The sequence below is a fragment of the Pongo abelii genome, chromosome 3 (assembly GCF_028885655.2).
Source record: "Pongo abelii isolate AG06213 chromosome 3, NHGRI_mPonAbe1-v2.0_pri, whole genome shotgun sequence".
Lineage (NCBI taxonomy): Eukaryota > Metazoa > Chordata > Mammalia > Primates > Hominidae > Pongo > Pongo abelii.
The window spans coordinates 23,352,758-23,379,448 of record NC_071988.2 but is presented as its reverse complement, the minus strand read 5'-3'; the positions used below and the strand labels follow the sequence as shown (position 1 = coordinate 23,379,448).

General features: G+C 40.1%; 1 protein-coding gene across 1 annotated transcript in view; it reads left to right on the top strand.

The window, feature by feature from the left end:
• Positions 1-26,691, top strand: part of PPARGC1A (PPARG coactivator 1 alpha) — a 681,503-nt gene that overhangs the window by 205,623 nt on the left and 449,189 nt on the right. Inside the window, exon 3 of the mRNA XM_024245518.3 lies at positions 10,670-10,734. Coding sequence (XP_024101286.1) covers positions 10,717-10,734 — 18 coding nt within the window. The 5' untranslated portion in view covers positions 10,670-10,716. The remainder of the gene's footprint in view (positions 1-10,669; positions 10,735-26,691) is intronic.

The window sequence follows — 26,691 nt, the reverse complement described above, 5'->3', positions numbered from 1 at the left end:
CTTCACTATACCTGGTTCTTACAACGGTACTCGATGTAGTAGGAACTCCATAAATATGTACGGATTAAATAATGAATCAATGACGTATAAATATTAGTTTGCATTTTGCTTTTTAATTTTGTTAATACATCTATATATTTTAATAAGAATTATTTTAAATATTGCTTAAAATTAAGTTTACAAAGTAATTATTAGTGAAGAAATTTGCATCTTGACAAACAGTGACATTTTTATCTATGATTGATTCTCTTGAAATGCATTTTACTTTTTTGGATTAATGCAAAACTGAAACTATATACCTTTGTAAAACCAAAGATTGTTCTCTCTGAGGTCCTGTTTGGTAGCCATAGAAACGCTTTAAACAAATTTGTTCCTGCATGCACCTTGTATTACTTATCTATGAAATCTGTGCCCAATATAAGAGCATCTATTAGGAGTTTCTGATTCCATCAGTGGTAGGGGGTTTGCTGGCTGATCTCCACTCACATTATTAGCCATCATTGGACAAGCAACATGCATTTGCAAGGCCATCATTAAAAACTGGACAAGAGAGGGTTTAACCATGTGTTATAACTGAGTTAGCTGACTGGATGCTGATTGAACTCATAGCAGTGACCTTGGTTAATACTGGATTCTGTCTGAGCCATAGAGCACCAAACCAGATCACATTGAAAATTAACCCACCCTTTCAGCTAAAATGGAAAAAAGAAAATATTTTACTTATTATTGTTTTACTGGACTTTATAGTAGAGGCTCATTATGATTGATTAAAAATGTACATGTCAAGATCCAGAACTTTATATTTTAATAAATCAAAATTACATTTTTTTGTTGTTTCAAGTGCTTCCAACATCACAGAGATGTATGAAAAAGTCCTTTTAAGGTTTATCCTGAAAAAGAGACTTATAAATCCTTTAACTTAATTCTACAATTGATCCCCTAAGAAAAGTTAAATATCACCGTTGTTTGTAGATTGCTAGATCACCACAAAGATAATTCTTTTATAAATACAGATGGTGCCCTTATGGAAATTACAAGACAGTAAGTAGGTGCCCATAGGAAAAAAAAAATGACACGTTGATTAGCTAATAAAATGGTGCTTAGTAGAATTATGCTGCTTGGTCTACTTTGTGGCTTCCTTGAACTTACGATGCCCTGTTTTCATTTTGGTTTTTAATATGTGTTCCTTCTAAAACTTTAAAAGTAAAGTACGAGTTTGATTGTCTTGAGTGTAAAATGCTAATCATTGATGGACAGTGAACCACGCCTATGAAGCTTCCACCTCCTCACCCTCTTCTCACCCCAAGTCATTCTTCCTGGCATGAATTGATGAAGCTGAAACAATTGCCAGATGAAAACACAACAACGGATTGATAGTCACAAAAGAAGGAGCCAATGAATATGTTATTCAAAGCTTATTGATATAAAAATGAACCCTCAGCGTTTTGGCATTTAAGGGTGAAGGGGAAAGGGAAGGGGAAGGAACCTACATTTATTGAGTGCTTAGTGAGTGCCAGGTCATGGAAACAATCTCTGCTTTGGTTCCCTGCTGGGGCTTACGCCTTTTATTCTCTGTGGGCTACATTGTACCGAAATAACCATCCCTCTCTCTTTTTTAACATCAGTTAAAAAAAAAACAAGTGAAGAGGAATTTTATCATGGTATCAGGACATGGAGGGCATTTGCATATTAGCATTCCACTGTCGCTACTCTGTTTGTTGGTGGGTGGAATGTTGAGAAATATTGCCCAACCTCTTGCAAATGGCATGTGAATAATCCCATAATCAGTGTAATGTATTCTGTTATGGGAGTCATCAAGTCATTCAGCTTTGAAGTAAGATCCAATTTTTAGAAAGTGGCTGATGAATGCAGTTTCAGGTATTTAGAGGAAGCTGATGTACCTAAACTATGTGGGTCTTCTGGTTGAACAAGGGAAAAAAGTACTTGAGGAAACTGAAGCGGATCATTCTAAAAATACCTAAGTTTCAGGATATATTTTCCTAGTGGCATAGTATTCAATTTAAGATTTTAAAATTAAACATGTCTGTTTGCTTTTGAATTTAGTGTTGTGGAAAGCTGAGTTAGCTGGTAGTGAGGAATGGGAAGATGGCCGCTTATTCTAAATCTGAGGATGGCGCTCCCTCCGCCTCTGTTCTTCTTTCCCTAGATCTTTGCAGCCTGGAGTCCTCATTATTCAAGGCTCAGCTTAAATGTTCTTGCCACAGGGATGCCTTCCCTGAACACATTTCCCCTGCCCTTAAGCCGCACTGTACCTCATCTCCTTTTCCTTTTTTTATTTTCTTCAAGGCCCTTATCACCAACAGAAATTCTTACTTATTTGTTCACTTACCCTCCTCTGGGATAATATAAGTTCCTTGACAGCAGAGATTCATGGTATTCACAAGACCCCAAACAATTCCAGGCACCTTGGAGGCACTGATGAGAGGCACTGATGGAGGCACCTACTGACTGACTGAATGAATGAATGAATGAATGCTAAACCCATGGCCCCAAGATCCTGGGGCTCAGAGGGTTACTCTCCACCTGCATCATCTGCATCACTAAGCAATCTAACAGAGCAGCTGCATTTACTCCTACAACACGAAGCAACTCCTCAGTGGCACACCTTAGGGTCAAGGCTCACCCAAGTCCATCTGGTCCCAGGTGGGAGGCCGCAACTTATTCATTGGGCAGCTCCGGTTCCCAGCCAGGCCACAAGCCAGCAGCCACTGCAAAATGCTGCAGTGTCCCTGTTAGTTAAGCTTCACATTACTTAAGACATACATTTCAAAAATAACTCCGGCATCTCTCGTTATGTTCTGTTCTTGATTTGCAGTCTGTAGCAATCCAAATCCCATTAACGCCAGAGCCCTTGTACAAAGCCTTTTTACGGGTTTGGGTTAATTTAAATCTGTGCATTTGTAGCCTCCTCTCCCCCAAACTTAGGCTTTTCAATGACTCCCTTACTCCCCTCTTTTACACATGTGCTCCCCCTCTTTTTAGTTCTTTCCTCTCTCCTTCTCGCCTTTTCCTCCCTCCCTCCCTTTCTTCCTTCTCTCTCTCTCTTTCTCTCTATTCTTTTGCCTCCTAGAATGTGGGTGAGTCTTAAGGATTCTTTCTTTCTGCAATTGAATTCTAAGCACGTGAGGAACAATTTTCGCCCTAGTTTTCTCTTTGACCACCTCTTCCACTTCAAATGTATCTAGTATTCTAACATTAAGTAAGGTCTTCATGGAAAGCCCCATATATAAAATCTTCATGTACAAGTAAGCAATTTTTGGACTAATCGTAGGTGTATCAACACATCCCTATGAAATTTCTTTTCTTTTTTTCTGCCCCCCGGCATCGATTTTCTGTTTATGAAAGTAATGCATTGCTCACTGTGAAGCATTCAGATAATAAAGAAAACCCAGGGTGACTTTAAGCAGAAGGCTTCCCCTGTGCAGTCAGAAGAGGATTTGGCTTTCAAGAGAATAATTAACAAAACTCATTTTAAGGGCCCATTTATTGCAGAAAATAGTGGAATTACCTGTCCAAGGGAATGAGAAGTGTTCAGATGTTGCCAACATTTCCCCCAAATGCACTGTGGTCCCAGAATAATTACTTCTTTTTATAGGAAAAGCAGGAGAAGTTGCCTTGGTTCAGTGAATAGGAAACACTGGTACTAGGCTTTCTTGGTGTGCACAAAAATACGCTGAAGTCTGCCTTTCAGTGAAAGCTACTAGACCACATCAGAACCAAATAGGGTATATATTTCTTATCTTTTGATTTATTTGTTATTTTAACAAACCCACATTTCCCAAAGTCTTCTCCGTAGAATAACTGTCACATGGGATTTTTCCATGCCAAAGGGTTCCATGGTCACATACATTGGGGAAACATACATTGTATGACATATACAATGTCATACATTGTTGACAGTTCTTGGAGATATGTGATGTGCATTAGCATATTAAACGAAGAGAAAACCTGAAGCAAAGAGAACTGTGCTACCTCATTTCTTTGTTGTTTCTAAAACTTATTTCACTATGAAGTCTCTCTCTTTTTTTTAAGTAACACCTGCAAGTATTCCCCAGATCCATTTGGTCACAAAAACAAAAACAGAGGAAACAAATAGGCAAAAGCAGTTCTTGTACACCTGCTCTGGGTGCATGGTCTTTGTTTGGGGCTTTTGCATTCCTGTTGTGCTTCTTATTCCTTGATAAGAAGATACGTGAGACAAGAACTCATCTCTCTAATTCTTAGTAGCAGGCACTGTGCTGGGTGCTTTCCTTGCGTTACTGCATTTGAACTCCATGGCAGCCTCAGTTCCACATGTTGCCGATGAAGGTTCTAAAGGCCTAAGAGGTGATGTATGTAACTTGCCTTGGGGCACTTAGTGAGATAGGTGGTAGAGTTGAGCGTAGGATCACGGTGGCTGACCTTCTGCCAAGGCTCTTGATGCTTCCAAAGCTCATGCCCTTCAGCACAGCAAATGCAGTCCTCACGGCACCTTTTCTACTCTTGTGGGCCCTTGGTGGCATTCACTGGTCACCTTTCTGAAAAGAAACTGTTCAGCAGTGTGGCATCACAGACCTCTCTTGGTGGAGACTCTGTGCACCCTTCACATGCAAGTAACTGGAAATTGAGTGAGTGATGTGTGTGTACACATACGTGCAGTTGAGCCTTAAACAACATGGGTATGAGGCGTGCCAACCCTCCACACCATTGAAAATCTGGGTATAACTTTTGATTCTCCCAAAACGTAACTACTGTTAGTCTACTATTGACTGGAAGCTTTATTGATAACATAAGCAGTCAATTAAAAAATGTTTTATATGTTATATGTATTCTATACTTTATTCTTACCATAAGGTAAGCTAGAGACAAGAAAATGTTAAGAAAATCATAAGAGCTGGGCAAGGTGGCTCACACCTGTAATCCCAGCACTTTGGGAGGCTGAGGCAAGCGGATCTCTTGAGCCCAGGAGTTCAAGACCAGCCTGGGAAAAATGGCGAGACCCCATCTCTACAAAAACATAAAAAATTGGCTGGGCATTGTAGGGCACACCTGTAATCCCAGCTACTCAGGAGGCTGAGGTGGGAGGATCCCTTGATTCCTGGAGGTCGAGGCTGCAGTGAGCCAAGATGGCACCACTGCACTCCAGCCTGGGTGACAGAGTGAGACCCTGTTTCAAAAAAATAAAAATCACAGGGAAGAGAAAATATCTTTACTATTCATTAAGTGGAATTGGATCATCATAAAGGTCTTCATCCTCATCATCTTCACATTGGGTGGACTGAGGAGGAGGAAGAGGAGAGGTTGGTCTTTCTGTCTCAGGTACAGCAGAAGTGGAGATGGACAAGGTGGAAGGGGAGGCAGGAGAGACAGACACACTTGGTGTAACTTTTATTGAAAAAGACCTCTGTATAAGTGGACCCATGCAGTTTAAATCTGTGCTGATAAAGGGTCAACTCTGTGTGTCTGTGTCTGTGTGTGTGTGCATACACTCACATATATGTATATATATATATGTCAGTTTCCTTGAATCCACTCCAGGGCCTGAAACACAGTAGGAACTTGATGAATATTTATTGATGTGAAATGGGAAATAAACTCTGCATGAAATATGACAACTGTCCATGCACTGTCTCATCTCTTCTGCTTTGTTTTATCACCATTGGACATATATATAGTGTTTATTTGTTTTACATTTACTTGTTTATTTGCTTATAGGGTGTCTCCCCACATTTGGGCTTGAACTTTTTTGGGGGAAAGGTCTTTAGGCCACTTGTTTACTACTGTGAGCCTACAGTAAGTGCTCAGTAAATATTTAGAAAAAGAGTAAATGGTTAGATTCAAGTTTTCTAACACGACTTCTCTTTTCCAAAATCTCCTCACATTGTTTTCTGTACTTGTCGACTCTTCTCTCTCAGGAGTAGTTAAAATCTACGTAGGACTGTGAATAAAGGAAGTCCAAATCTCAGCTATTCCAGTGTAGCAAATATTGAAGCACCCTGTGTTAATGTGCATGGAGCCATCTGCAAGGCAGAGCCAGCTACCAAGTCTGATGTACAGGAAGTTGTACAGCCCTGAGGACAGTGTGGACAGTCACCACTTCATGCTTTTTACCACAGCCATCACTTGCCCAGCACAAATCTCTTCTGTAGAAATCCCAAGTTTAAAAAAAAAAAAAATCCAGGGAGCAGCTATCTTTTCATCCACTAAAACCACATCCTGCTGGGCTGCTTAACTTGAGAAGTAAAGGTATTTCAATATAATTAATCTCCTTTGCAATCTTTTATAAACCATTCTTGGAAGGGGTCCATAGATTTCGTCAGATAGCCAAAGGGATCTGGAAAGGTTACAGACCCCCGAAAAGCCCTGACTAATAAATAGACTGGGTGGAATGTTTTCACTGTGCATAGGTAAGGGCAAAGGATTGAAAAATGGTTTCCTTTACTCTTTGAAGTTAAACAAAATTGATGTGTTCATTTCATGTTTTCCTTTGCCTTTTTCACTCCTTGTGTGTGGTGGGTACTGTCAGAACCTCAGCCCCTAGACCCACACCTTCATGGCAGAAGTGCTTCTGATATCCTGCAGTTTGGGAAGGCAGGTGAAGTCCACTCCCTGGGCAGGGCCACTTTCACTTCTGCAGAACCACCAGAATGAGCACAGGACCCGGTGTGGAATGCAAAGTGTAGTTGAAAGGCATTCTGCCAAAATGTTTTCTGAGGACGGGTAGAGATTGAAGCACACCCAGCCCTGATTGGATTACCATGGGCCCAGAAGCACTTTATCCTCCACTGCTGCTACTAGGGGTGGGAAGGGAGTCATGGGGGTGGGGGGTGTGTGTTGACTTGGTGGGGGTTGGGAGGGAGGGTCTTAGGCATGCATCTTTGAGACTGCCGCTGGGAATATTAAACTGCTTGCCCCAGAGATAACAGTGAGGGATTCTTAAGTACGGGTCTGTTGATAACTTACCTTTCATTTGGATTATGTTGTATAAAATCTTTGTCAAAACAGGCTTTTAGCACACACAGCTTGGTGGAGGCAGATTGTGCATCTGTATCCGATTGTATTCAGAGAATAAACTGAAGCTTTAAAGAGGGATACACTTTCATAATGGCTGTGTGTTGGAGGTGGGGAGGTGGAGGAAAAAAAATTGACGTGCTGGATCTTTAAGTAAGAGGGGGCCCTTTAATAGCCAGAAATAGGAAAATAAAAGAAAGGAACGGAAGAAAGCATGAATGAAATAGAATAACCAGAAATATATTACAATTCACAAAAATGGTGTTTACTCAATTACATTCTCGTGTCTAATGTGAAAACAGCTGAAAAAATTGAAAGCTCTTCCTAGGAACAAATTTATTTTGTTGGACCACACAGAATAAAGCAAATCATAACTGGCTGTGATGAATTACATGCAAAGTGAAAAATGGAAATACAGCAGGCAGTCTGCCTGCAGGGGACCTAGAGTTCCTATAGAAAGAGAAAGTGTCCTGTAACCAGAGGTGGGTATCTTGGTTCCAAGGGAAACCAGATGACACAGGAGGAGGAGGAGAAGGGCGGGGAGTGGTCCTGAGGATTCAGAAGTGTGTGTGGGTCTGGAGAGGTCGGAGGCTCTGAAGGTTGAGCCATTTGCTCTGTAGGCTGAGGGAGAAGGAGTGCCAGGGCAGGGATTTAAGAATGTGGTCCAAGGGGAGGGAGAGAGAGATTTGCCTGGCATTGGCATTTTTGATGGATTGTAGTGATGAGAGATGAAGGCTAGAAAATGGAAGGCAGAAAGAGGAACAATGGAAACATTCTCTATTACCCAGAGACTCTCCCAGTAGGGTGGAAAGGCGTGGGGTGATGTGGTGTGCTGATTTCTGTGATCTTCATGAAAACAGGTCAGGGAAACTGACAAGGAAGCAAGTATAGAGGTGGTTGGAATAGGAATACCCATGTCTTCCTATTTACGAGGGATGTATGAACCCATGTACACACAAGTAACTGGCAAAACTCATTGGGGAAGCGTCAAGGTGGAAATTCATAGCTGTTATTTTTGTGGCCTCTAGCTACAAGGGCTAACAGGTAAAGATAGTCTGGAGACCCAAACTGGGAAAATAAATGACATTTTAACATTTTGTCAGGTAGGCAATTTAAAAATAAACTTGGATTCATTATATACCATTAATGCTAGAGGTTCTGTTATATCAGCGCAAAAATGCCATCTTTTCCATAGCAGTTAAAAAAAAAAGGCATGTCGTAGGGGTGAGGAACCATGTATAGGAGAGGCATATGTGATTGTGACAGCAGCCCCACAAAGCTATTGAAAACATACCATGACTCTGCCCTCCAGAATTAACACCATAACCTATGTCAGGGACTCACTATTATCCTCATATCAGCTCTTGGATCCTGTCCAGTCCCATTAGCGATTCCCATGTTGATTGCTCTGTTACTCGTGAATGTTAATTGCTTCTAAATCTCTTTGGATGTTCAGATGCTCGGGGAAAAAATTCTGACTGGCGAAGGTGTGAGTTTTATTAATGTGCAAGTAAACAAGAAATCTGTTTAGAGTCCCAAGTGGAGTTTCTGTGACTCAAGATGCCGTAAACAGCTGATGTGGCATCTTTCTTTGCATGTCTGTCATATGTTGGTGGTGTGAGAGTGAGGATGGGGCAACAGGATTTCAGTGATCACTGTGTTGTGTGTCCAAAATCGGTGTGCTTGTAGATGTAGACAGACATGCACATTCTTGCTTCCGGGATTCCTACTTTGCTTAATATGAAATGATGACCTTGCCACCTTTGAGAGAAGCTTATACTTAGTAAGTGCTATTAAATCAGAAGATGTAAAAATATGAATATAATTTGGCCTGTCACCTAGTTTCTGAACTAGAAGGAACTTCATAAATAAACTTCTTAAGCTTTATTTTACTCTTGAGAAACAAAGGCATAGGGAGAGGAGAAGGTAAGGGCTCACAGCAGAGCTGGCCAAGAAGCCAGGTCACCCAACTCGCACCCTGGCACTCAAGATAACAGAAAATGATAACAACAGGTGTTTATTATATTTTCTAGAAGCATTTCACTGAGTCTTTGGGGAGTTTTAATTTTTTCCTTTGGGTGGAAAAAATCTATGATGATTCAGTATTGAAATTCATTTATTAGTAATTATAACAGTATCTCAGTGAGAGTAAAAAGATAGAAAAAAGGAAGAGCACCTAGTTTAATGCTGTGATTCATGAATTCAATCAATATTCGTGGAGTGCCTTCACACTAGAATTTAGCAGTAAACAAAAAAATTCCCTGTATATACTATTTCTCCCAGGTTACAAACCTGTAGGCTAGGATGTAACTGTACTAAATACTTTAGACAATTGTAACACAATGGTAAGTATTTGTATCTAAACATAGAAAAGTTACAGTATAAATATGATATCACTGTATTATATTGTTATGGGACCACCTCATATATGTGGTTGGTTTTTGGCTGAAATGTCGTTCTGTGGCACGTGAATGTATTTTAAATAGGATGGTCAGGGAGACATCACTGAACAGGTACTTAAGCAGAGATCTGATGAAAGGGAAGGAGTAAGCTGTAGAAATACTGCAACAATATTGGCCCAAGCAAAAAGTTCCTGAGGTGGGAATGTGCTTGAGTATTTGAGGATGAGTGAAGGGGTCAGTGCTGTTGCAGAGGTACATAAGGAGAAGACAGTGAGAGATCGTGACCCTCAAACCATGGGCTTTGGGAAAACTCCGGGCCAGTCATTTTAAGGAGACCCATCTTTTAGTATTTCTGTAATCCCAAATAGTATGGCTCATACACAGAACCCAAACTCACCCTTTTTTTGGAATATTTTCTGAAGATGCCATCTTTCTGGGATTGGTGTCTATGACTTGCCAGGAATGTCTAGAAACTATCAGATCTTTCTGTAGAGCTTTTGATTAGAGTGGTTGTCATAGTAATAAAATTATTGAACCATAAGATTCTAAGTTTCTTGACGGTAAGACCTACGTCATACACATTTTTGTGTCCTCCAAGAAGCCACACACAGTTCTAAACTTATTGAGTAAGAACTCAATAAATACTGATTATTTTTTCAATGCATGAATAAATGGTCTGAGAGTGGTAGAGAGGATGGGATGTCCTAGAAAGGACTGTTAAAAATACACCCTTCTAAAAATGTTGTTAACGAAATTACTTCTGAAGTATTCTGACTTCCTTGCAATCTTTTTAAAAGACAAGTCCATATGCTGAAATGTGAACATAAGTATATAACAAACTGAACAGTAGTAACATTATTTTCAGGCCAAATTTTAGTTGGATGGTTGCATTTTGTCAATCCAATTTTTTCTTCCATGTTTTAAAATGGATATGGGAATTTTTCCAATCTTATCTCTAGTATTAAAAGAATATTGGTGTCTGGGCTCATAAAAACAAGAGGTTGCACTCATCACTGTCTTACCCTAAAACGTGTTTAATATGTTAAGATTGTGGTGAAAATGACATAGGAAATATCAGTCCCCTTGGGAAAGATGGGTGGTCAAGATGCATTGTGATGGGGAAGGCTACAATGGTAATTCTTGTTCTCCCATGACTGAATTCTCACAATAATGGACCAATAATTTAAAACCTTATTGCCTTTCAGTATCCCCATCTGCAAAGTGGGGGTAACACAAACTTACCCTCTGCCTTTCAGGTTTTTTGCGAAAATCAGTGAACTAATATTGGTAAAATTGGAGCCCCATGGATGAAGGGTACTTTGTAAGTATAATACATTATTGTCATGTTATTTTCTGTTATTCCAAAGTGCAAATACCAAATGTCTGCTCTTGCCGTATCAGGGAATCTGTAACACCAAGCTTCACACCCAGATACTGATAATCTGACTTCTTTGAGGCATTTAATGTTTCTGAACTCTAATGTTTTGACAATATGTTGGATGTTGAAAAGCCACCTCCACCTGCCACCCTCCATAAATATAAATTCAAGCAATGCTTACTAATTTGGACAAAATATGTCTGTATATTATTATATGTAAAAATGTTGATATGAACCATGGATATAAATGTAAGGTGTCTTTATTTCTCTTCTCTCAACTCTCTCTTCCTTTTTTTTAAAATTGTATTTAACTTGTGTTTTGAGCAGTCAGTTTATGTCTCAAAGAAATGGTTGATTTCAGGGAGAGAATGAATGTTTCTGTGAGGTGAATGATATTTTGTTAAGGATGAAAGTTGATTAGATAGTTTGCTAATTATTGTGTTTGCAGACATGGGGCAGGGGGAGGAGGCCAACCAGAATGGTGAGCTAAGTGTGGATCACCCCTACTTAACCAGGTTACAGTCCAGGGGAACCTGGGAATTGCTTCTTACCTGTACAATGGCAAAGGCTGCAAAAGGGCAGGAGGAGACTGTGCAATCCCAAAGCAACTGCTTCGATAGATTTTCTCCATTGAATGGTGCATCTTTTTATTTTGCCAGGACAACCAATGCCCTGGAATTGTGTGTGCTACCATAGATTGGCCAGCTACATGCTCAGTGCTTAACCCATGGTTTGATTTTTTTTTCTTTTAAAAGGTGGCGGTCACCCTTTAAAATCGATCATAGAGAAGTTTAAGATTAGGACTGCTTATTGAAGACTATTTTAGTGAGTAATCCTTGGATTCATGCGGCTGTAGGATCTAAGTCTGCAAGGGTCTTATGTGTCTCATCTAGCCCTATTTGTTGGCCGGTTCTAAGGGTTCCACCTGACTGGAGCCTGAGAACCTCTAGAGGCAGAAAGTCTACAACCTAAAAAGACAACTCTGACAGTTAGAGAATTCCTTCTCAAGTTAAACATAAATCCAACCTCTATGTATCTGTGCCCTTGGGTTCTACTTTTCCTATTCATCCCTACAATGAACAAGTGTTCCTCCTACAAAATGACACCATTTCGAATATTTAGTGACACTTACTGAGTCTCCTTACAGTGGTCTTTCTGTCACCTTCAGTTCTTTCAACAACTAGAGCTCATTTCCATGATTTCCAATACTCTTTACCCCTCTGGAAAAGTTCTTATCTGTCTATATCTTTCTTAACAAGCAGCACTGAGAATCTATCTTCTCCAGGCCCCATTCTGCATCTCAGAGTCCAGAGATCTAATCAAAGTTTCGGAAGACAATGACCTCTGAAGAAATCGTCTAGAATCACATGTACCCGTGGATTGGTTTGAGTAACGAGACAGCAAAGCCCACATCCCTCTGTGAGGTGCAGGTGATTGACAGGAAGAAAGTTGTTTTGGTTAATAATACAATCTGCTTGCCTCCTGTAGACACAGCAGTAGCCTACTAATTCGTTAGAAGTGAATTAAGGTTGTTTACCCATGTTTTAAAGTAACTGTCAGAGTGAAAAAAAAGTTTGTACTAAATGAGACCATTCACCTACTTTGGAGTTGCTGTTTATTTTAAGCTGAGTGCATAAATAATATATTGAGATACGAAGGGTGAATTCAAGCATTAGAACACGAAGTCTCCTGTTTACTAACTGTCATTGGGCTGAAGAGAATTTAAACAGCTCTGAACCTTTTTGTCTGCGAATGCGAGGCATGAAATTAACTTTCATTTCATAGTTAGCAGAAATCATGATGACGGCAGAGTTGTTGACATGTCTCCTTCCGATCTGGATCTTTTTTGGTATGCAAGACAAACCTTGGCAACAGAGTGCTTTCCGTGTCTTCTTTGAAACAAGACTCCCTCCCTTCCCCACAAAATAAGTAGGGAAATGTCTGGGTCACTGAGTCAGTTTGTTCTGGATATAAAGAGCAATAGTGGAAATATATACTAGTCTAGTTCCAGTCTTGACTGCTGGCAACCTTCTCTGAATCTTACTTTCTTCATCTGTAAAATGGAAATAATAGCATCTACTTCCACTGCTTCACAGGAAGATGGTGAGATCCCAATGAGGTAATTGTGGGGAGATGACTTTGAAAGGCATCAGGTGTCATATGTGGGCAGGACAAGTCAAGATAACAACAGTTAATGCTGTTAAGGCTGTCTTCTCAAGGATTTACATGTATTAACTCATTCACCCAACAACCCTATGGGATAGGTACTATTGTTATCCCAATTTTATCACTACAAAAACAGAAGCACAGGGCAGTGGAGCGACTTGCTCCATCATCTGATAGCTTAAAGTTTGCAAAACTGATATCCAAATACCAGGCAATTGGGTCCAGGGTTTGTTTTCCTAACTCTTACTTATTTGGGAGAAGAAGCCAGGTTTCCACATATATGATTATGCCTCTTGATCATGCACAAGTAAATGAAACATCATTCCTAAAAGCCTGGGCCAAATTTACGTTGAGAAAATACAGGTATGGCTTCTTATCAGCAAGGAGGGTTCCCACTGGGCAGGTATGTAGCAGACTGTATGGATTAATTATGTTTTATGTGTGAAGAGCCTGGTGATTCTTAAATGAAAAGCCGTAAGTAAAAAGACCTATTACTTGTAATGCTTTCAGAAACAAGAAATTTGATTCATTTTTTGTCCCCTTAAACTTGAAAATGTGATAGCCTATTTCAGAATATAGGGGGAGTGTTAGAGAATGAATAGAAAATGTATGGAATGTTTAATTTTGCATGATTACATTTCATATTTGCCAAAGTAACTGAGGCAAATAGAAATGCATAATAGTATCACAGCATACCTATTTGAGGTGTTTTGGTGGAATACTCGGGTTTTACAGTCTGATACATGAACTCTTTGGGATAAATCCTTATTAAGCAAATGAACAAGACTGTATTTGTGTTTGCATCATTGAAAATATGTAATTTGTACAACTGCTCTTTAAATGTATATTTACACTATATTTATTTGAATTTCAAAAGAGGAAAGAGTCTTAAGTGATTAATGGAAATAAAAATGATGTGAATTTGCAGACATTTTCCCCTGAAATATGCTCAGTCTTTACAAGGATCATGCTTAAAAATTGGAGTGGCAAGAGTGGGGGTGCTGACTTGCTTTGGATTTCTGAATGAAGCATTCCAAAAATAGGATCATTTCCATAATCCCTGAAAAATGGACAGATTTATGAGAAGTAATCAGCTGAGGGAAAGAATAAATTCTGCTCTTCCAAATTGTAAATTCTCAGCAATTGCTGCTGTGCTCTAGCACTTGTTAATACAATAAGATAATTGCATAATTAAATACACTGTGGAATTTCAATAATTGGAAACTTTGTGTTCTCATCACAATATGCAACTTGCTGATGTTGAAAAGCACCAGCAGTGTTATCTGGAGGCCAGGATCCTTCTTTCACGTCACGCCGTCTGCAGCCTTCTGCAGCTCCTGTTGTGGTTCTGAAACACTTCCCTCTCAGGTTATTTTTAGTTGGTTGTATTTAGACAAAGTGAAATTAAGCAGGATGTCCCCCAAAGTCTGACTTATCTGCGCAGGCCATGGAAGCTGAGGATCATTTTGCTAAAAGTGTCCCTGGTGCTATCTAGATCTTTCTATGTAGTAATGGTTGAATGGCAACCTGAAGAAAAGAGCTTTATGGAACTGGGTAGTGCCTCTCTGGGTTAGTAAATGTGAGATTGCTTTGTGGAGCCTCTGAAAAGACAGGCTTCAGAGCTGGGCTACTTGGGTTCGAACCTGGTGTGGCCTCTTTCTTTCTGTATTTCTGGGAAAGGTACCCAATATCTCACATATTTTCTTACCTGTCAATGGAGAATCTTAGCACCTACATCTTTGTGTTGGTGCAAGGCATAATTGAGGTAATATATGGAAAGAACTTAGAAGATACCAGGCGGTTCGTAGCCATCCAGTAAATGTTAGCTATGTTATCAGGCAATCCAGGGAAAAGTTTCACGTTCATCTGAATGTGACAAATCTTTGAGTAAGAACAAATAAGTAGACTTACGGTTTTGCTCATTCAAGAAATATTTATTGAATACATGATAATGATGATGATAAAAATAATATTATTAAATCAGTGTTTGGCAGATAGTAAGATATTTTAGCAGGAACTGGTCCATCATTGGTATCCCCAGCATCTAACACACCCATGAATACATATAGGATAGCTACTTAACATAGCGTCGATTCCATACATGCTTGGAGAATAAATGAGTGAGTGAATGCATGGATAAAATTGATTTTAACCTTCTCTTTTTTAGGAGTTAGAAGAGTTTACTATGGTCTGTTTGAGAACATAGATGCATTTGCTTTTGTTGAACACTAGGGCTGGCACTAGGCAAGTGAGGTGTGTATGGTGACAAACGTAAAGAGGCACTCACTCTCAGCGTCGCACAAGTGCTTCCTTAAATTTTGTGTCCTAGATGTCTCACTTTAGTCACCATGGCCCAGGCCCTGTTGAATGTGTTAATCTTACATATATGACTATGCTTGATTTCTACCTGTGTTTGAAATTTCCCCTCAATTTTATTTTGAAAAATTTCAAAGCTATGGAAAAGCTGAAAGAATAGTACAAGAAACTCTGCATACCTTTTTACTTACGATCATCAATAGCTAATACTTTGCCACATTTACTATATCTCTTTCTGTATATATGAATTCAAACTTTGTCCTAATTCACTATAGAAATCATGTTGTAACCTCGACACAACATTCTCATTCTCTTGCCTCTAGTGCTCATAACGTTAAATAGGCTTCCTAAATTCTGAGTCTCAAAATTATGAATTTGGAAGAAAAAGAACAAAAAGAGCACTAACAGAACTTTGCTTAAATTTGTTTTTCAAGTTTTAAAACTGCTGCTTGAACCTTGTTTTTAGACTATTAACATACTAACATATTTAGAATACCCTCAATATAAAATGACCAAAATCTTAAAGGTTAGAAAGTTTTCCTGCATGCTCTCACACCTTCTTTTGCAGAGGAGAGACTTTTTAAAAAAGATAAATTCCCTTGACCATTATTTTTCTGAGATCCTTTCAAAAGTAAATGGGAGTCCAATTACAAATACAATGAGATCATTGTTTTCCAAGTTAGGAATATTCACTGTAAGGGGTGATTTTGCAAATATAATATAGAGGCTATATTATAAATTTGGTGATATGTCCTCAAATAGAAAGAACTACACACTTGATTTTGGGCTACACTGACAAACTTACAAGGAAAAAAAACTTTCTGATAATCTGAAATGTTTCTAAAAAATGAGGTATCTGTCCTACAAAACGACGATAACATTTGACAGAAGGTTGTATTATTTCAGTGGTATTAGGAACGTTCTCTATGGAAGCCCAGGGAATCTGAGGAGGGGCCTCAGGGCTATCACAGGGGGTGGAGATGGGAGTTAGGGGAACGAGAAGAGCATTGGAAATCCAGGCCACTCACTCATGTTCCACTGGAATAGCTCTGAAATGATGTGCTTTATATTGCGCATCTGTCTAAGAATCAGTTTCCATGACAGTGTTCTAAAGCTAAAAAGAAATAGTTTGGAAACCATAGCATTAGTGAGTAGAAGAGAAATAGGAAACATTTATCCAGCAATCTTGGTTGGCAGTGAGAAGTGAAAGCTGTCAACTCGAAGGGTGGGAGAGGTCAGAAAAACCACAAAAGGCAGAAACACAACTGAAAAACCATCTGGGAGTAGCAAGCAGGATCAAACACCCATACGTACCCTAAGGCCATGGTTCCTAAACTCCAGTGATTCCTGGTCCTTAACCCAGACATTCTGATTCAGTAGATCTGGGGAGAGGCTCAGGAGTCTGGTTTTTTAATAGTCACCCTAGGCTGCACAGAAAAAAATTGCCCTAAAGTCATGTTTACATCATAGAACATTACCATATTTGGTGTTGATAAAGATGACCAGAGGTGTAAAGAAAATATTAAATTCAGTTTCATAGAATGTAACCCTTTTTCAAATTCAGGGAAATTTTAGAATGATTTCCTTCCAAAATGCTTAAAATAGAAAGAGTTATCCCAAATAATGGGGGGAAAAGACAGACAATAGTAATAAAGCATTATTAGTAATAATATTAGTAATGATATTAGTAATAAAGTACTATTAGTAATATAGTAATAAAAGACAGACAAATGTAATAGTCACATTACACTGTGGGTTTACTAAGTCTGATAAGAGAGGTACACACCAAGGGAGCAGAGAGGGCGCTCTGTCTGGTTGGACACTGTAATGAACTCTTGGAAGAGGGATCTTCCTAGTGGTACTGCGTGGCTTAATGGGATATTCACAGGCTGTGGAGTCAGACAGGCCTGGGTTTGAATCCTGACTCTCCTGTTGTAGGATCTCAGAAAAATGACCTAATCTTTTTAAGCTGCGTCTTCTTCGTAAAGTCCAAATAAAGACTAAATTAGATGATGTGTGAAAAGTACTGAGCATGGGGCAGTAAGATGATAGATGCTCAAGTGGCTGTCATTAAAATAAATGGCTGTGATTATATTTATTTAAGAAGGACCTTCAGATAGGTAGGCTTTCAAGAAGAGTGGGGATGACAGTGTGTTGTTTATCAGTTTTGGTTTAGGCCGGAAAAGAGAGGCAAAAGAGTACCCCGAAAAAGCGGGACAGCATAAGCAAACCTTGAGGTAAGGGATGATTTATGCTTTTGTGCATAGTTCAGTGTTTCCAAAGTGTTGTTCATGTAGAAGATTCTAATCGTACAAGTATTTTACAAATATTAACTAACGTAATCTTCATAGTGACTCTATGAAGTAGGTATTGTTTATTTAACAGACCATGAAGGCTAAGGCACAGAGAAGTTAAGTAACTTGCCCAAGATCACACAGCTAGTAGTGGCACAGCCAGGATTTGAACACATTCAACATCTGTTAGTTATTGTTATTATTGCTATTATTGTTAGTTATTGTTATTTATTATTATATTTGTTATTATGTTATATTATATATTATATTATATATTATATTTGTTATAATAACAAATATTATGTATTTGTTATTATTGTTAGTTATTGTTATTATTGCTATTATTGTTAGTTATTGTTATTGTTGTTATTATTGCTAATAACTATGCTAGGCTATTTTAATAATGATGACTTATGCTAATTATGTGTACTGGGAAGCTGTAACTAGCACAGGAAAACAATGATTTTTACAGATATTGTTGCCCAGAGTAACAGTAAAGTTTTCAAAAGTAACTTGATTTAAAATAAATCATATACAATGAATAGTAGTGGTCATGTCATCAAATGTGACAAAAATCCTGTAGGTGTTCCCCAGATGAGTTTGGCCTGGGAAATTCTGGGACAGTGGAAGACAGTGGCAAGGATAGATTGGGGCTACCATGGGAGACTACTGCCTCCAAATAATTGTTGTGTGAAACAACAAGAAATCCTTTACATTCTGAGGGAGAAGCCAGTAGGTCTATTGTAGGGTAGGAGGCTTAGGGAAGGAAAGACTGTAGCTTGATGAGTGAGTTCTCTCCCATTTCCTGCATTCTATTGCAAAGGGGCAAAAACCTCCCCTTGACCTGGACTTCTGAATGGCCAGCCTGAGACCTGTGCTATTTGGAAGTTATTTAGTTTTTTTCCTCCTCCTCTTTCCCCATCCCTTCTCCTTCCTCTTCCTTCTTTTCTCTTCTTTTGCCTCTTCCCACCTCCTTCTTTTTATTGTGCATGAGGACAGATTTCAAAGAGTCCATGCCCCCAAAATGCAAATGCCTGTTGCAATTCAATGGGAAAAAGAGTTTAATACTGTAGATGGCATTTTAATTTACCTTCAGCTTTTCAGGATGACACCTGTGTATCTCTTCTGTATCTCTCCTTGGATATGGTCAGAAAAATCTAAAAGCTCAGATAATCCTAAGCCAATCCATGCTTAGGCTTTTAAATTTGCAGATTTACCTTCCTATCAACTTATTTGAAGCTAACATTAAGATGAGTTTGCATTCCCTGAGCAAATGAGCACAGGTGTTAGTCCAGAAATTGCAGGAAACCAGAATGTAACCAGCCACACTGGGCAAGGAATGGTGTAATAATTACACAGTTCCTTGAGCCTGGGTGTGGCGCGCCTGCCCTGCAGGCTCCACATCTGCAGTGTTCTGCCCATGTTACACCTGGTCGTCATATCTAGAGACAACCAGTCTCCTTATCCAGTCCTGCCCATTTCCACTGTCTCATCCTGAGGACGAGCATCATAATCTGTTCTTTTTGCCTCTCTGTTCCCACCGTTTAGTGCTGTCCTTGACATAGGGTGTGCATTCGGTAAATGAACTTCTGCCCGTTGATTAATGAATGATATCAATAATTCCATACTTCTCTATTCAGATTATGGCTTAATGAATATGTATTGAGCACTTACTATGTGCTAGGTATTGTGCTAGGGGCTTTTGTACTATTTGAATCTTACAGCAACCCCCTTCACCTGTCACCAATGAGGAAATTGAGGCTTAGGGAGGTGGTATAGTTTAACCAAAGTCACACACACTTGGCTCGGCATGATTCAAGCCCAGATATCCCCACGTTCAGGCTCAGTTCTCTGATTTCTTTATGTCATTTTTTCCTGCCTTGCAAAAAACATCGAGTGAGTTTCTCCTCCCACTGTTAACCTGGGGTTTTCTCCCAACCGATCCCCTGGGATCTCTCTCTCAACCCTCAAGTTGAAGGAAAGTTCCTCCCTCTCTGACTGTAAAGAGAGAATTCTGTCCTCGTGGCGCGAGACCCTGAGTGTCATCAAATGCCACTGCCCACGGTGAGTCCAGGAACGGAAGCCGCTTTTGGAGTTTCCAGCAGGGGCTGCCTGTGAAACAACCACAGGCGAGGCCTGTGTACGTGTCCTGAACGCGGCCTCACAGATTAAAATAGTCGTCACAGTGACCAGAAAATTGGATTGGTTAAACCTCCTGGTTTTAGATTGTTTTTGGAGAGTGAATAACTCTATGATTTTTACTTGTCACAGGCTAAAATGAAAAAAAAAAAAAAAAGTAGGAGTGCAACTTCATAGCTATTTTTCTTTCCTGTATGTTCATAGTGGTTATTTATATCTGGGAAGTTTCCACTGGGATTTAGTTCAGGATGTAGACTTGGCAGGGTGGCTTCTGCACTCTGTGGTGACGTTTGACAGACTGCAGGCAAAGCAGGATGGATTTCTCATGTCTAGATGGATGGATTTGAGGGCGAAGTGTTGGGATTGGACTGTATTATAAAATGGATTTATGGATCTGAATCCAAAAGTGGCTCATTGCCTGTCAATATGAGATCTGTATCAATAACATTTGATAAATTAGGCCTCCCGACCCTTTGCTCTGTTTGCTTTATCAACTCTACTTGGCAATAACAATAAAAGACTCCAGGTGGTGTGTTTGGAGTGGCTTATTGAGCTTGCCATGTGCATTCCTGACCTTAGGGCCCAGCTCTGTGATCCTGCACATGTTATAACCCCCGGAAGGGCACTGCTGTGCCTGACTTCCTCCCCAGAATTAGACGTTCCCCTGCTAAGCTGCATTTCAATATGAGCCTCATGCATTAACCTTGAAACGCTGTGCCCATGATGTAGGTAGCATCTTCATTTTCCAGAGGAAGAAATTAAGACACTGAGAGGTTAAATGAGCTGCCCAAGGCCACACAGTAAATCTCGAATACAGCTGGGTTCCAGATAAAGGTGTCATGGTCGCTGGGGGAGGGTATGACACTTTCATTCTCTGTAGTTACAGACTAAAAGGAGCTGAATTTGCACAAAGCTTGCTGATGATACACTTTTTTTTTTTCCAGAGGTGGTGTGTCTGCCATCTTACCTCCAACTCTTTCGGGGAAGCAGTCCGTGTCCCTGTGTAAGAAATAGAGGGTTCTCACGCCTGTAATCCCAGCATTTTGGGAGGCCGAGGCGGGTGGATCACGAGGTCAGGAGATCGAGACCATCCTGGCTAACATGGTGAAACTCCATCTCTACTAAAAATACAAAAAAATTAGCCGGGCGTGGTGGTGGGCGCCTGTAGTCCCAGCTACTTCGGAGGCTGAGGCAGGAGAATGGTGTGAGCCTGGGAGGTGGAACTTGCAGTAAGCCGAGATAGCACCACTGCACTCCAGCCTGGGCAACAGAGTGAGACTCCATCTCAAAAAAAAAAAAAAAGAAAAAAAATAGAAAAAAGAAAAAAGAGAAAGAAACACAGGGTTCTCTCGAGTTTTGGCAGATAATATGCTTTGTTTAGTCTTTGCAGCCATAGACCAAGGGTGAAGACTTTCTTCATCCCATCCATAAATGCTGGCCTTTATGGATTGGTTCTTATAATGCCACAGATATCTTTTGGGAAGGGAAGGGAAACTCTGTGTCCAGCCAGATCGATATTAGATGGGGGAAAGCAGGGCGGTGCGGACGCTGTTGACAGAAACAGGAGACCAGTTCTTCCCCCAAAAGTGCTTACATTTTAGTTGGTGGGAATGAGTGAATGCCAATTTGTATCCCCAAATCTCTTCATTTGTGGGCTGTAGAACTCCATGGTAGGTGAAATGGGCCCTGTAACTCCATTCACAGGATCACAGCTGCAGCACAATAATAATGAATGATTGCAATGTGCCAAATCCACACACTGCATACACTTACCCAGCCAATCCTGGCAACTACCTCGAGTGTGGTTCACAAAAGTCTTTGGAATTGGCAATATGTGTGTGCGCCACTTGGGGTTGAGATATAATTCTTAGTGCATAGCTGATCTCTTTGGCGTAAATTATGCTGCTCTTTTCCTTTTGAGTGTCTTCTGAAATTTTGAATTAAAATTCTCTTTACTCTGTCATCATAATGATGATAAGCTGGAATAGAAAACCAAAGGGATAATTATCTGTGAAATATAGCAAAACATTTATGAACTGGAGGTAAATGGAGTTTTATCAGATTATCTGGAGCAAACTTTTCTTAAAAAAAAAAACATTTGTGGCTGAAAATTTCTTCTAAAGTATATCATGGAAGCATACTGGTATTTCTAGTTTCTGCCTTAGCATATATGATATAATGAGGATAACTCAATTTCCCCTTTTGTAGAGCCTCAGGGGGGTTATCATTCCAAAGACCAGACTTTTTTTTTTTTGGCGGTGGACGGGGGGGGGTGTCGAGAGGATGTAGGGCATTAGAGAACTGATGATTTTTAGCTTGACATTTTTGATACTAGTTTATTTCAAATACAGTGAGTTTAGGAGTACAGTTTTCACAATCTCACTCTCTTCTGCACCCAATCCATATGCTCCAAGACTCAAGGAAGAAAGACAATTTCACCTGAAAATACTGTTGGAAGTATAGATCTCCCCAGAGATTCAGATCTAATTGGTTTGGCGTGGCTCTAGCAATCTTCGTTTCTGATAAGCACACTGTGCTTTCCTAGCAAGCACCCAACATGTGTATTGCAATCTTCATTTCTTACAGGCTGGATTCTGTGGCTCACACTTTGAGAAACCATGTCAGAGGCAGAAGAGCAGGCTCTAGAGCAGGTTCCCCATGGAGCAGGAGAAGGGGTTTGTGTTTAGAAGAACCCAGCTCCCGGAAGATGGTTCCATGGGTGACGTGGTGGTGACTTTTAGTCAATGACCAACTAGCGTTACAATCTCACAGAACATTTAAACCTTATATCTTACCCCAAATGTGTTTACAAATATTTATTTATTTAATTAAATTCGTTAATTTGTTTTTGACCGTGTCTGGCTCTGTCACCCAGGCTGGAGTGCAGTGGTTTCATGCCGGCTCACTGCAGCCTTGAGACTTCCAGGCTTAAGCGATCCTCCCATCTCAGCCTCCTGAGTAGCTGGCGCTACAGACAGGCACCACCACGCCCAGCTAATTTTTGTAGAGAGGGGCTTTCACCATGTTGCCCAAGCTGGTCTTGAGCTCCTGGGCTCCAGTGGTCCGCCCGACTCAGCCTCCAAAAGTGCTGGGATTGTAGGTGTTTCCCCAGGCACAAACATTTATTGAAGACATTTCTTTGGGATCCCAGGGTCTGAATGAGAAACAGCACAATATGAATCACAGGGAAATGCATTTATTGTGGGAGCTTTTTTTTATAGTAGGAAGAATTTATTTCATGCTAATAATATATTATTTGATATTATTGAATTATAGGAAATATGTGAATATTATTTGATTGATCTTAACAGATTACAGGAAATCTATGAGAAAAAAACACCAGAAAATTATTACATTAGAATTATCCATCTAGCCATTTGTGTACCAGAAAAACAAGCATTATTTAAAATCGTTGCTGATTCTGTCAAATGGGGAAATTATTCATAGAGAACATTTTCATTACTTTCAAAACAACAACAGTACTAGGACCAAGCATAAGTGTATGTGTGTGTGTATGTGTGTGTGTGTGTGTGTGTGTGCGCGCACATGGCTTTCAGGTACGTATCAGCAAACAAACCATGTACTAATAATAAAACAACAAATAGCGATTTAATTAAGCACTATTTATGTCAAAGTATCTGAATAGGGATATGATTACAAAATTATATGTAAAAATTTGAGGGAAAGAGGAGATATTTTTCTTTTCTTATATTCAACTCCACATTCTGCCATTGTCTAGCAGCTGTATTTTGAGCTGCCAAGCTGGGTCTTGACTTGGTCCAAACCTTTTCTGAGAGAATAGTCTATGCAAGCTGGCAGGTTGTCAAGCTGTGTGTGGTCCTCGTACCAGCAAATGAGTAAATCAGAGTTACAAGTTGCAAATGTGCCTCAAATTAACTTCTGCATAGTAGGGAATGAACTTGGCGTCATTTAAAGTCCGGCTCAGTGACAGCCTTCTCTCGCAGCAGCTTAATCAAAAAGATGATGGAAAATTGAGGCATGGTGGGCCTCGAAGCTTCCACAGGGTGTGAACTCAGTGTACTGTGCTTGAAATGTCACATTCTGAGAGGTCCTGGAATTGCCAGGCTCAGTGTCATATTGCGCTGTGGGCTCTGTTCACATGATGCAAGCACTTGCTTATCTGACCAGGCCTAAAATAAGACGCTCCAATGCTTTATTTATGAGCTTGGGGCCACCCAGGCCCACGATGTAAGTAACCTTGGGGTACACAGTATTTGATCACTTCAATTTCCATTAACTACCTGTTTCTAAATGGGGAAAAGCATTTACCCAGCACATTGCGTTATTCATGAAGACACAAAAGCAGCCTGTTGTGCTGTCACTGGGACTGATTTCCATGTAATGCGATCCAGCTGTTGAACGCTGCAGATTGTCAGTTTCTAATGTTAGTTTTCTCCTTCTCTCTTTCTTTTTTCTTTCTTTTTCTTCTTCCTCGCCTGTTCTTTCTCCATCCTTCTTTTTTTCTCCATTCTTAAAAAGAACATCGGCCAATTCTAGACACTGTTAGCATGTAACTGTATATCAAGGAGTTATGAGCTGTTCCCCTTTTCAATACAGAAGGTCACAAGTTGGCAGCAGAGAACCCGTTTTACATAATGCTGAGATAATTTAGTGCAGTGTTTCTTCACTACAGTTCTATTAATGTTTTGGACCTGATAGTTCTTTGTTGTGGGGGCTGTCTGTGAATTGTAGGATGTTTGGGGCATCCTCTATTCACTAGATGCTGGTAGCACCTATCCATTTATGATAACCAAAGATGCCTGTAGACATTCTCAAATGTGCTCTGGGAAGCCATGTTGTCCCTGGTTGATTTAGTGTGACAGCTTACAGGGTCTTTGTTAATGAAAAATCTCTGTGACTCTCCTTGAGACTGTACAGATGTGGTTATTCGATGTGGATTGGGAGGCAGAAAACATGGGTTTGAATCCTGGCTCCAACACTTATTGTCTGTGTGACTTTGGGCAAGGTAGTTAGCCTTTCCAAGCCTTCACCTCTTCACCTATTAAATAGGAAGGCTAATACATAACTTAAAAGGTAACTGAACACCAGTGAACTAATATGTCCAAACGATATGTCACATGATACATGCTCAAAAATGGACAATCCGACCATAAGATCTAATATATGAAATATTATAATTGTCAACTTAAACATGTAGAGAAATAAAAGGCCGTTCTTTGCACCCCTCTAATCATGTGTTGCTCAATTCTGCTTTTGTCCTTCTTTTCTTTCCCTGTTCTTCTACCCCTGGTCATTCTTATATTTGAGGAATAGATTAATTATGGCCAAGGACATGAGACTGGGAGATTGGAAAGAGAAATGGTGAGGGGCCTGGAAGAGAAAAGTTTCCTGGTGGGATTATTCTATTAGGAAGCCCCAAGGGAGGTGTGGACAATTCATTTAGTTTATTGAATGTGAAAATACAGAAAGATTGTAAAAACAAAGAAACCCTCAACACGCCATTAATCTGAACCCTACTCTTCACTCAACAAACGCCAAATCTATCCTGTGTCTTTTGCTTTAGGAGAAAGTGGAATCGCTTTCCTTATTCAGGAATGAGGGTGACAAATGTTAAGTCTGTTTTCTTAGGAAACAGCTGAGAAAACAGTCAAAATGATTCCATGTGACTAGCACAATTTTCTGCCTGGCTCGTCAAAGTCTGAGTCTCTTTTGAGCTGTATCTAAATCTAGAAATAAGGGCCAGGCTAAGGAGGAAGGAGTAGCCATCAGACAGCTGCTTAAAGCTATTATCTTTGACATCTCTCTTTCAGCCTTCACACCTATATTGTACAGAGCCTCTCAAGTCTGCTACCTGCCAGCAATTAAGAAAACCTTGGCAAAAACCCTACTCTTTCTATTTGCCATGACACTCTCTTTTCTGAGGGTGTTGCAATTTCATTCATTTCTGAAGCTCTCTTTTCCTTACATCCATCCTCTTTCTAGTCTTTTCTAGTTGTACCATAGCATGCGAGGGTAGGAAGGGAAATGAATGATCATCAAGTTCATTGACTGAGTTACTTCTGGACCATTCCTGATGCATTCCATATGTCTTCTCCTTAGATGATTTCAGAGATGGGGAGTTCACTGTTATGTGAGGTGGGATGCTCTGCTTCTGACCCACAGTCTCTAATATCTGCACTTAATATTCTTCCAATAAGTGAATGATGAGGATCCACTTTGTGCTGGGTTCCAAATATTAATAATATTAATAAAATATAGCTTCTGCACTCAAGGAGTGAATTATGGTCATGTTGGTATGTTGAATGGATGTAAATTATTCATTTACTCCTTCATGAGCAGTTCTGGTGAACCAGGTACTTTGCTGGGGGCTAGGGATACAATGGAGCAAGGATGCCATCCCTACCCTTGTGGAAATTGCAGTATAATAGAAGAGAAAGACATGAGTCAGAAATTCACCTTAATGAAATATAATTGCAATGAGGAAAAGGGGCATGGTTCTGAGTACATATAACCATAAAATTTGACTCCAGCTGAGTGGAAAAGGGGGATGGAGAAAGATTTCCCCAACAAACAGACTGTTTTCTGTGAGTTGTGAAGGGTGATTGGGAATTGATGAGGTTCTGAGGCTGGGAGGGATGGGGAGGGGCTGGCATCCCCGTCAGGAAGACGGAATTGCTGTGATGGGAGTGAGCTTGGGGACTCTGGGAGTGATGGGACCCAGCAGGACTGGAATCCTGAGAGCAGAGGTTGGGAACTCAGCAGGGTTTCAGGGGCTATAGATTTTGGTCTTTATCTTAACATCAAGGCTATTGAGACTTTAAGAATTGTTTAGGGGGTGAAGATGACATAGCTGGTCATGGTTGGCTATGGGACAGATAGATCAGTAGAGGGAGAAGACAACCTAGGATAAATGTCATGTGAGCACTGAGGATGGAGCCACAAACTCTGCTGCTGAGGTCACAGCAGACTTTATGGAGATGGTGACATCTGAGTCCTTATGAAG